The sequence below is a fragment of the Cavia porcellus genome, unplaced genomic scaffold, assembly GCF_034190915.1.
Source record: "Cavia porcellus strain 051 isolate PalLab524CR breed Dunkin Hartley unplaced genomic scaffold, mCavPor4.1 scaffold_2, whole genome shotgun sequence".
NCBI lineage: Eukaryota > Metazoa > Chordata > Mammalia > Rodentia > Caviidae > Cavia > Cavia porcellus.
In genome coordinates, this window is record NW_026947485.1 from 131,841,240 (window position 1) to 131,853,756 (window position 12,517).

General features: G+C 41.7%; 1 protein-coding gene across 1 annotated transcript in view; it reads left to right on the forward strand.

Moving 5' to 3' along the window:
- Positions 1–12,517, forward strand: part of LOC100719006 (endoplasmic reticulum aminopeptidase 2) — a 54,395-nt gene that overhangs the window by 19,133 nt on the left and 22,745 nt on the right. Inside the window, 3 exon segments of the mRNA XM_023561420.2 lie at positions 5,072–5,084; positions 5,087–5,130; positions 5,920–6,044. Of these exon segments, the coding sequence (XP_023417188.2) occupies positions 5,072–5,084; positions 5,087–5,130; positions 5,920–6,044 (182 nt within the window).

Consider the following 12,517-nt stretch of genomic DNA (forward strand, 5'->3'; position numbering starts at 1 on the left):
AAATCACTTTTTAAAATTTTTAGAAACTCTATCCTTGGTCAGCACCATAATAATATGTCGAGTTGTTGTTTTAGCAGTGAACTAAGTACTTACACAGGGGTCCACGTACTGTATTACTGGCTCATTTTAGGTGTTTCAGTGGTTAGTTACTGGGAGCTCTGCAATGCTTAAGTGAGTCTGGGGATTTCTAATCTTTCTATTCAATGTTTTTAGGGAAATAGTGTGAGAGCGCTACCTCGGAAGCTCCCTCTGGGACTTCCCTTAATAGCTTTTTTTTTTTTTTTTTTTTTTTTTTCCTTAATAGCTTTTCTTTCTTGAGATGCAGAGCCTAGAGAAGAAACAGCAGGCAGCGCTGGAATTTCTGCCTTGACTCTGTGGCCTCACGTTGATGTCCATATATTCATTTTACTCCTTTGTGTGTGATCCTTGCAAGGATTCCCCAATGTCAGCTGGGTCCCAAACAGGGAATCCAAGGTCTCTGTCACCCAGGTCTTTCCCATCTTTTCAGCTTTATCTCTTATCTATGTGCCCTATGCTTTAGCCATCCTAAATTGTCTGCTATTTCCTGAACACTGAATATGCCTCTGCTTCTGCTACTTGCTGCATTAGCATGCCGAATAGGAAATAGTTTTCTAACTGACCTATATGTGCTTATGAAAGAACTGGTTATTTCCTCCTAGAATTCTCTGCCTCTGGTAGAGGCATTAATTTGAGCACATTAGCTCAAGTTCATTGCTGCATCTATTTATTTACTGGTTGACTCCACCACCTGTACTGAGGTTGTGGCTATTTTGCATACATCTTTGGATTTCTAACATATGTATTGTATCAGGAACACAGTAGGCTCTAAATACATTAGATATTTATTGAATGAGTGAATAAACTATATTCAGTGGTGCAGTAAGCAGAGTCAGGTCAGCCTGTGCTTCTCATAGTCATCATTTCTCAACTGAGGAAAGACTTCCTGTCCTACATATGGAAGAGCTCATAGGAAGATTGGCAGCCACTCACAAAATGATATGAGTGCAGTTACAAAAGAGGCAGTGCTTAAACCGTTTCTAGAAGCTGCCAACATAGACCTTCCTATCTCTAAATATAATATTACATTTCTGAATCTTAGCATCTTATTAAGTTTCTAATTGTTCTGGACGTTTCAATCCTGAAGTCTACATATTAAATGCACAATATTATACCAATACTTAAATAAATAAGATAAAAATGTGTAAATGAACAGTAATAGTTAAAATATGTAATAAATCAGGTAAACCTCTATTGAGATTACCTTTATGAATTATTTTTGTTTTATTTATACATGTATTAAATGTTGAAACTTTATTATTTTGATGGCCAAGTTAAACTCTAGGAGTAACTCAGGTTCAGAGACTAGTTACTGTATTCGTTAGTAATTTTATAGAACAATCTGAGAGGTCTATGATTCTCTTGGGTGCATAATACTTAATGTAAAAATTGACAGAACCAAAGGCATTGAGACTTGTCTTCCTCCTTAGATCATCACAAATCAAGGGCAAAGTGAGATTATTATTATTGTATGAAAAGAAAAACAATGTTTCTTCCTTAATATCAGATTTAATAGTGAGAAGATTTGGGATGCATAGAACAAGTAGTGGAGTATTGGAGGTAATTATGTACAAAAGAAAGGAAACAGAAACCTGCAAAAAATGTAATGAGGTCAAAAGGACAAGGAAACCAGTGGAAGGAAAGTACACAGAGAAAAAAGGGTAGCAAAGATGGAGAGAAGAGCCTAATAATCATTTTCAAAATGTTGGCAACCCTGATATTTTTTGCTACAGTTAATAAAATTTTTACAATTTTGTTTAACTTTTTTTTTTTTTTTTTTTTTTTTTTTAAATTTTATTAAAGGAGAAAAGAAAAAAAAAAGCAGGGAAAAGGTACAAGTTATACAGATTTACAGAAAAAAAATGAACCGTAGGAAATCACTAGTTAATGGATTACATATTGTCATCTTAGAAATAATTGTTCAAGTCACAAAATTAAAGCTTGTAAAGTGGACATTCCATCAATGATACTGCAAACAGTTCTGTTCATTGATCCAATAAAACTCTGTGATATCATTTTCTATCTTATACACTTAAATATACATGCAGTTATATAGTTTGGAGCACTTTCTTTTCCTCTCTTTTGTACCATGACTATTACACATTTTGGGTTTCATTGCTCCCACGGTTCTTATTACTTTTTTGGAAGAGAGTAAAACCAAATGTGACATAACAGAACAGAATCGGTCAAGTCAAAAGGGTGGACATAATAGATAATGTAAAAACATAATACAAGGTTATCAACAATGGTTACCATAATGCCTCCCGCTATCTCTAATAGAATTGCCTATATCGTTAGTTATAATACAATTGAACAAAACAGTAAAGAATAAAACCGACAAAACCAGAACATTGGAGACATTGTAGGTCTTCAAAAGTAGATAAAAGTCAACAAGAATGGGCGTCATAATGAATCTCATTATCTTTACAGCTGATGCCTAAACTTTCGAACCTGATACTATCCAGCAAAACAGAATAGGGGAACTTCAGTTAAAAACCAGATGGTGAGAGTAATACAGGGCTTTAAATCAAGGTAATGAAAAGTCAAAGTGGGTTACTATAATATATCCTGCTATTTTTTCCTTTAATTAAAAGGATAAAGATAAAAAAGTAAATAATGGGGTGGAGATTGAGATAAAAGAGGGCATAACAATGAAACAGCGCAGATCAAAACTTAACCATTTAAGCAGAATAGTGTTTCACCACCAGATAATCCTAACCTAAAAGTAGTTACCATATTGTCTCTTTCTTTGAAATCCTTGAGTACAACTTCGTATACTGTAGCATTAAGTATATCAAAACAATGTAAAACCATTCAAGAGAATGACAGCATTACAGAGTATTTAGAATCGACTAACAGAAAATGAACAATGGTTTCTGTATAATCTCCTTGTCTTTAAAAGGTTTTTGCTTATACTATCGTGCATAATAAAATCCAATAAGATACAGCCTATTTAGACCATTGGAGACAGAAGGACAAAAGTTAGATGAGACTTCAAAACAAGATGATACTAAATCAGTATTACCTATTAAGATGTCATTTTCTCCAAAATAGCTGTTCCTATCATCCAATCTTCTCTGCCTCATTTCTGTTGAGCTCTTTTTCTGTCAGTAGCTGTCAGTTTGTCTTCTTCATTTTGTTCTCTGCTCCATTCGTTGTGGCCTCCCCGCCAATATTTCTGGGTTCTTTGTATTTTTCTTTTTTTAGAATATCCTGCAATACTCTCTGTAGAGTTGAATTGGTGGTTGCAAATTCCTCCAGTTCCTCTTTATCCTGGAAGCACCTTGTTTTTCCATCAATTTCCAGGGACAGTTGTGCAGGATATCTCAATCTTGGCTGGAGATTATTATCTTTCAAAGCTTGAATTATTTCCCCCCACGCTCTTCGTGATTTGATGGTTTGTGCAGAGAAATCTGCTGTAATTCTGATGGGTGTTCCCTTGTAAGTGGTCTGTTTTTTGTCTCTGACAGCTTTTAATATTCTGTTCTTGTATTGAATTTCTGGAATTTTTATTATTATATGCCTGGGTGTTGCTCTGTTTGGGTTGTAGGTAGCTGGGGTCCTGTATGCCTCATACGTCTGAGTATCTTTACCTTTTGCTAAATTAGGAAAATTCTCCTGGATTATTTCTGTGAGTAGCTTTTGTAGTTCACTTGTTTGTGTCCCTACTTCTTCTTTTATGTTCTTAATCCTTAAGTTATGGATCCTCTTATCATCTTCTTGTCTTTGTATTATTGCTGTTTGTTTCTTTGTTATTTTTAAGAAGTTTTTCATTTCATTGTCCCATATTACAAGTCTGCCCTCCAGTTCAGATAGTCTGTCCTTAGTTTCTTTCAAGCTGTTATGCCAGTCTTCGATAGACTTCTTAGTATCTTGGTAGTCCCTTTGAACCTGCTTCACGTATTCTATGCTTTCTCTGTTTTCTCCATCAAACAATTCTCCCCTTTTTTTCTGTTCTTCCATTCCACCACCTGTTTTTTCTTGGGTGGTACTTAGCATTTCTCTAACTATTCTGCATACTTCTAGCTTCAGGTCGTTGATAACTTCATTCCTGAATTGGTCTATGAGGCTCTCTATATGGTGCCTTATGTATATTGGTGCGGTGTCTGCTATTGCCTGTTTCTCAGAATTGGGGGCTGAGGAGCCTTTCTTGTTGCTGCCTCTTCCCATGCTGCCTCTTCTTCTCTGTTCCTTATATATGCAAGCTTATATAAGAGGCCCAGCTTCTCTCCCAGTCAGCCACAGCCTGATCGAATTGCGCCAGTTAGGTGTTCCCGCTCACCGCTGCGCACCAGGGAGTTACGGACTGGGCAGCCTACGCGTCTCCCCTCCCGGCCACCGTCAGGCTCTGGGATCTGGGTTGGGACAGCCTACCAGGTCCGCCGGCAGCGTCACGCAGGCCAGGCACTTTTCACCAATCCCACCCGAGAGGGGGATGTGTGGCTGGAGTCACCACCGCGCCCTGCTCCCGCAGGACTGCTCGGGCCCAGAAAGTCCTCCGCTGGAGTCAAACTGTGGTAGAGTGTCAGTTTCTCTCACTCACCTCACCACAAGTCAGTGCACGCCTCCCTGCCATTCGCAGATTGCCGTTCTCAGAGCTTCTGCGCGTCTCTCTCCTTGCCGAGCTGCTGTGGAGGCAGCCAGCCGCCGCGTGGCGGGAAACCCAAATCGCGGCTTACAATGGCGCCGGGGTCGAGCCTCCACACCGAGGCTTTTCTGTTCCTGTTTTAGCACCAGGACTGCATTCCAAGTTGGTTTCTCTCAGCCCAGTTCGTTCCTGAGTCAGCAGAGCATATCTCCACCTGCTTATGTCTCCTTAGTCCGCACCATTCCTGGCTTCTGAGTCGAGTCTTTCAGAGAGCCTCCGGTAGTTGCTGTTATCTGTCCGCCATGTTCTCCCGGAAGTCCTGTTTAACTTTTAATAACACTGAGATTTGCCTCCTAGTAATTTGGCAATCGATTACAATGATGGAATGGTACTTGGCATAATGAGGGTTTTTCAAACTACATGAACTTATCTCTCTTAGTGCTACGTATCCAGAGCTGCAATTCGTAAGTTCACAATTTTGTGTAGCATGCTATATATCCAAAGAATCATAGACTTATAATTGAAATTTTGAATGAGTGTTATCAGGAAAATTTTGTGCATTTATGAACCTGTGCTGTTTCGGTATCTGAAACAGACCCCAGAATTGGATGAGAAGTTGAATGTTTTTAAAAAACCATCCACGTAAATCTCTCACCTGAAGGTTTCTGGGCAGACAGTAAACTATCACAATATACAACTACATATACGAGGCAAAGGGGAAATCATCACAGTCATATACTTCACTTGGCGATGCCTAAGGCTAGTGGGTATTGTGGAAAGTTCTCGGCATTTAGCCTCAGTTGAGTATGTCAGATGGCACACTTCTCTAAAATTTCCAAATGGCTGTTGGTTTTCCTAAAATACATCAAGGGATTTCTTAGTGTCTGATGACTTCCTAAATCTGCATTTTAAGGTGGTTAACAATGGTCATTAGATCTGTTGCATGTACATTTAGCCCAGGATATATAGACAGACAGAGATTCAAAGTCAGCATCTTTTTATTACTTCCTATGTGCTGAAGCTATAGTTTAATTTTAAAGCTTCACACATTTTCATTTGTAAAATGCATATAATGCATATCCCTCACAGGGGCGTTGGAAAGTTTGTGAACAACAGTTCCCAGCACACAGTAAATGTTCACTAAATAGAAACCTTTATTTTAATTTTTATACTTAGCACTTGGTACATGATAAACATAAAAGGTAATCATATTACCTTTCCCTTTGTCTCTTTTTTGTTTTTTTCCCCACCAGGAAGTTTGTGTTTTGAATATTCTTAAGAATTTTCTCAGTGAGGAGAAATTCTAGATAAGAATAGTTCATTTCCTAAAGAAGTTCAGCTATCAAAATGCTAAGAATGATGCTTTGTGGGACAGTCTGTTAAGCATAAATCATATGTTGTGTTATGTTTATCATATGTAAGTTATTTACATATGTAAGTTATACTGCAATTCTCAAGTCCTGTGTTAGCTGTAAAAAGTTACAGGATAATTTCTACCTGTAAGGTTCAGAGAATGGAGCTCCTTTGATTTTTCCTGGCACCATATCCCACTGGGATGCCTTTAGGGGATGGCAACAAGGACTCAGTATTTGACCATCCTGTCTTTGGTTCCCCAATTGTGGTTAAACCTACGCTTGCATCTCTCTTTCTTTCAAAATACTTAATAACTTTTTAATTCTTGCTCTATAGTCTATGCCAAACATTAAGGTTGGAGTTTGCCCCTCACTTTATTACCTAATATACTGCATGAAACTAATCTAAATCATAAAAAATAAAATATTTTTTTAAAAAAGAAACTAATTTTTTCTCACATTAAGAGAGATCCTGCTTCCTGTGTCTCTGTACCTTTGTTTCCAGTGCCTTTGCTATCTTCTCTCCTTTCTTTTCAACAGCATAGATGCTGTCATCTTGTAAAACCTGGCTGAAATTTTTGCTGTTCCTTTGAACTACTCAGTCCTTGTTGGTTTGCCTGTCTGCTGAAGGCACTTATGAGCTGCACCATACAATGGAAAATTTTTATTGATTTCTAGTGGTTCTGTAATAATAATTTGTTTAACATAAAAATACCTCATATTCACTTTTATGATGCTGTGGTTCCTGGCATACTATCGCTCCTATAATAGTGATTAATAAAATTATTGATTAAAGAATACATGATCTATTTGTCTTTAGGTTTTCTGTAGTTTTATAACAGGACATGTCGATGTCGCTCCCGGCCGGCAGGAAGGACACACGACAAAGTCTGGCAGTGGACAACCTTTTCTTTTATTTTCTCTCCATACAGCCTGCCCTGGGATCGCTCCCAGCCGAAGCCTCCTCTGGTCCGCTCCCCGCGGCTCCTTCCGTGCTTCGCTCCGAAGCCTCTACCGGTCCGCTCTCCGCGGCTCCTTCCGGGCTTCTACTTCCCCCCAGGGGTGGCACCAGTATATATACGGATACAGTGTCCAATCATATTAAAGTAAGCAAGGCAAGCTGATTGGCTAACATATTATTGAGCGGGTTGTTTACGCGGTAAGCAGGAAACTAACGTGCTCGATGGGAGGGGTAATCTAACTCAGGCTTTACTCTTTACCACAGGCCGCATGATCGCTATATGCGGCGGCTCGGCAATGTGGTGGCTCCCAACATCTCCCCCTTTTTTATTTTAAATAAGTCTACGCATCGCAGCCCGTCCTGAATTGAGTGTAGAGGCCTATGCCCTGATAGGAGGCCCACCAAGGGCTCTCGGCGTCGGCCCGGGTCAGCCGTCCCCGAGTCTGCCGAGGCCCCGAGGCCCTCGTCCTTTTTCCAGGGCCAGGAAGGAACCGGACGGAACCTGGATGCACACAGGCATACACTCATGTCGCTCCGCATGATCCCCCCGGGGCGACATTTGGTTTGGGCAAAACCTAGTAATTCAGCGGCTTTCGTGCGGTATGGGGTAGGGCCTGTCTTAGGTTGAGTCATGCTGGGGAGGCATGCTCTTACCCGTAATTGACTCATCTACCCTGCTATATCATAATTTTTTAGAGGAGGAGTGTGGGAAGCTCACCGCCCCTAGACTCGGTCGTAGGCTAGGCGAGCGAGCCATGCATATGCCTGAGGATCTTCTTGTCCATTTCGGGCTACCGCTATTTCTATTCATCTTGTTGGTTGGTCTGTGATGGATCTCCGGTAGGGCAGGTCTGATCTTCAGTCGAGGGCTTTGTCGCCCGTGTCAGTCTCTCCGGTACCCACAGTGGTTCTCGTCCCGATTCCTGCAGAAAAACACAAACCGCGCCTCGGTTCCAGCTGATTACCGGATCCGGGCCCATCCATTGTCATGCCATAGATAACCGCGCCTTTGGAGGCAGGCCTTGGCTTACTCCCCCTTTTTGTTTTTTATTTTTTATTTTTTATTTTTATCTTTTTCGTTTTTTTTTTTTTTTTTTTTTTTTTGTTATTGGTACCAGGGATCGAACTGGCGATTGCCTGCTTACAAGGCAGGCGCTTATGCCGCTAAGCTAAATCCCCAGCCCCCATTTCCTCGACCGGCGTTTTTCTCAGCCTGCTCGGCAGAGAACTCTGTGTACCAGGCTCGCCAATCCAGGTAACTACCCGAGGGCAGACACGCCTTTGCCAGCTGAATCCAGTCCGCGGGGGTGAGGGGCCCAGAAGACAGGTTCTCCAGCATGGCAATGGTGTAAGGCGCAGTCGGCCCAAAGGTTGTAACTGCATTTTTAAGTTCTCTAATCTGCTTTATCTCAAAAGGCTCCCATGCATTACGTCCCTGGCCCATAGCTACTTGTACAGGAAATATCCCGTAGGGGCCACTATCTATCCCAGGTGGTGGATGTACCTCATGAGACAAATGTCCCCCCTGCCAAAGCCGCCTGTAAAAATACCGACCCGCCGGCGGCGGAGCATAAGACAGCGGCCGTGATTGGGCGGAAAATGGGGGCCCGTGCATCACTTCCTGTTCTGGCGAAAGGGGAGGGAGCTCCCACGCGGCTGCCTCGTGGCGAGGGATCGCTTCCGGGAACAGCCCCCAAGGTGGGGCGGAAGGCTTCGCCTCCCTCTCGCGCCAGGGGGCGCTCAGGAGCTCTCTACTCCTCCGCAGACCAAGTTGAGCGGAGCGCAATTCGCGGCGCAATGCTGGGAAAGAACCCTGCGACTCCTTATCGAGCGGCCTATCCTCTTGGCATCTAGGCTCCTTGGTCTCATCGTTGTCTAAGCCTTCCTCGTTCTCGGAGTCAGACGACTCCGAGGCCTGAGCCCCGTCTTCCTCCTTTATATCTTTGTCTCCTTTGACGGACCCCTCCCGGGAGCTCCCTGACTGGGCCTGTTCGAATGCCCTACGCACTTTAATGAGCTCTTGAGAACCTTCCCTGCAACCACCCTCGCTCTTCAAGCATGCATATATCATTTCCCACAGTGGCCGAGCGAAGACCGAAGCCCCGCCCTCCCTTTCCGCTAGAGAAAGATCCCTGCCCAACTTTTCCCACGAGGGCAGGTTTAAGTGCCCTGTGGGCAAGAACCAGGGAGCGAAACTATCAATCTCCTCAAAAAAGCTCTCCAGCGTTTTGCGTCCCACCTTGAGGTCTCTGGACTTTAAGAGCTTCCGGAGGACCTGTACCAAGGGCTGGGTGTCGTTACTCGGTACGTTACCCATATTTAATATGTTACTCACCGCGTGAGGCCCAAAAATCCGCCACTTACGCGTGAGCCTGAGGGGAGTCTAAAAACCCTGTAGGTGCGCGCCACCCAGGGCCCAGGTTTATCCCCTACTCACCTGTCTCGCAGTGCTGTATCAAGGAACGTTGTCCACTACCACGTCTCGGGGGTGATCAGTTGTTCCCCGTACGGGCCACCAAATGTCGATGTCGCTCCCGGCCGGCAGGAAGGACACACGACAAAGTCTGGCAGTGGACAACCTTTTCTTTTATTTTCTCTCCGTACAGCCTGCCCTGGGATCGCTCCCAGCCGAAGCCTCCTCTGGTCCGCTCCCCGCGGCTCCTTCCGTGCTTCGCTCCGAAGCCTCTACCGGTCCGCTCTCCGCGGCTCCTTCCGGGCTTCTACTTCCCCCCAGGGGTGGCACCAGTATATATACGGATACAGTGTCCAATCATGTTAAAGTAAGCAAGGCAAGCTGATTGGCTAACATATTATTGAGCGGGTTGTTTACGCGGTAAGCAGGAAACTAACGTGCTCGATGGGAGGGGTAATCTAACTCAGGCTTTACTCTTTACCACAGGCCGCATGATCGCTATATGCGGCGGCTCGGCAATGTGGTGGCTCCCAACAAGGACAGACAAAGCAGAAAATATGAAGTCAACTCAGATAATTCTAATAGGCCATTTTAAACTTTTTACAGCAAAGAAAATAATATTTTATAGAACAATTAGACTGAGAGAACTCATTCCTGCAGTGTGCAGAAGCCAGGCCTTGGTAGACAAGGGAAGTCTTCTCTTTTAAGCATGTGTCCTATGCACAGCAGTATTGCTTGTGTGTTACATAACACTTTATAGATTTAAAAACACTTAATGCATTATCTCATTTTATGTTTTTGTGCCACAGAAAAGCCCCTCATACTCACAATTTATGTGTTATACTGTGGTTAAAGAAATAAAATGCAATAATCAAAAATGATTATAAAATTTGCTCAAATATTTTACTTGTTTTCTTAAAAAATTAGGAAATCAATTCATAATACTTCATAAAGTCCTTTAATATTCATTTCCATCACTCTCTGCCAGTGATCCAGAATTCTTTCTCTGTGATTTCTTTTAACCTCGTAGACATCAAACCTCACACATCTTCTCTTTCACAGCCCCACCCTCCTCCCTCTCTTTTGCCGTACATGTGTGCACATATGTGTGAGTGTGGCTACCAACCTAGTGCCTCTCCAACAAGGAAGAACGTGACATTTGTTGCACAAAGAAGATGGAGGCAATCAAAGGGAAAATTACAGGGTTATAATAGCCAACTTTGAACACTTCTGTGTTAACTTTGTCATGTAATTTTTATAAGCATCTTGAAAGATAGACATAATTAGCCCATTATTATAGATAGGAAAACTAATGCTAAGGTAGCTATTTGCCCAAGGTCACCAAGTCAGTAACGAAGTCTGTATTTAAAATTTCTTTCTGACTCCAAGTCTAATAGTTATCTTTCAATTATATCACAGCTAGTTCCTAGTTATCAGAAAAGTCCCTGGATTCTAACTGAATCTAAATTTTCTGGATTCTAACGTTTCTGGATTCTAACTGATACTTTTTGATGTCAACTAACACTGTGGTTTGAAAACAATACATTTCTGAGAATATCTTACCATTGTAGCATGTAAAGACAGTTTTAGTACATATCATTAGCAACTTAAGAATTGGCATGAGCATTAACCACTGGTTTACTGAGGAATAAGTGGTCAACTTGGTGGTTTTCTTAGGTCTCAGTTTAATCCCATTCAGCTAAACAATTATTACATACCTGCTACCCCCTACTGTGATTGCCATGGTGGGATATCAGGTGAGCAAAGGTGTTCCTCCCATTGTCAAGGAAATTGCAATATAATGGGAAATGTTGGCAATAGAGATGACTCAATGCCGAATACAGGCATGATTAACATGAAGAGTTACAAAAACAAGACATTTTACAACAGAAAAGAAAAAATTAAGGAAAATTCAACACATTGATTCTTCTTTAGAACAGTAATTAACCATATTAAACTTTTAGGGAAATTTTATAAGTACATATATACACATATATAAAATATAAGTACAGTAATATTTTTTATGCATTGTTACCCTATTGAAACAAGGGAATGAAACTCCCAAACTACTGTATGCCCGGTTCTCTATGTATGCCTCATGTTCTCTAAAATTGGAGAATGAACTTTAGGAACAATGGGGACTAAGAGCAAAATATATTTATTGAGAGAAAGAAAGCTTCTCTCTGAGAGATAGATAGAAGGGGTCCTGAGCAGTTGCCAAAGACTGTCTTTGCTAGGAACTTTTATAGTGTAAAATCACAAGGTGAGGTGGGTCCAAGGTAGGGAAAACCTGGAACTCACAAGATGGGCATAAGGTGGGACAGAGCTATAGTTAACCAATACGGTTAATTGCTCAGGTAAAAGTGATTAAATCAGGGACAAATGGGGAAGTGAGTCACACAGCAAGCAGCTTGTAGAGGGTTGGAATGGTAACTCCTGGCTTTCTCAGGGTGAGAGAGACCTATTTAGAATATCAGTTCTTAGGATGTAGGTACCTTTGTTTGATCTTTTGTCTTCAGGCCTGGTCCATAGCAGGGGGTATCCATCCCCCAACAGTTGCAAGGTATCTGGGCTCCTGCACTGGCTCCTTCCAGGACCTAACCCTGTTTGAGGGCCTGTAGTATTTCTAACTCAAGTTGCCTGTATCAATCCCCGCTCTGAAGAAGGAACCAAAACTGCCATGAGAAAATAATGAGTGATGACTTATCTGGCCTCTTAAAGCAGAAGGGGCTTGTAGTTGTTGAATGGTAGTTAGAGATACTCTGCAGAGGTTTTATCTAATGGCCCTCAAATAGATACCAGGCTTCTTTATCTTGTGTAGGTATAGTTTTAAATCTGGCGAAGACAAAGGCAAAGAAATAGTTAATATGCATGGGCCAAATAATAGAATTATTAGGATAATTATGAACACAGTTAAAAATATTTTTTACCAAGAGGAGCTGTACTTAACTCCTATAAGGAAAAAGTCCAGAGAATTTTAGAATCTAACATATCATCTAATATCTTGACCAGCTATTGAGATATTAGCAAAAGGGTCAGAAATGTACACACATTTAGTTTTTACAATTGCATGAGTACCTCCTGTGCTGTTGTTAGAATATCTAATGTGATTTGATTTTGGGAGG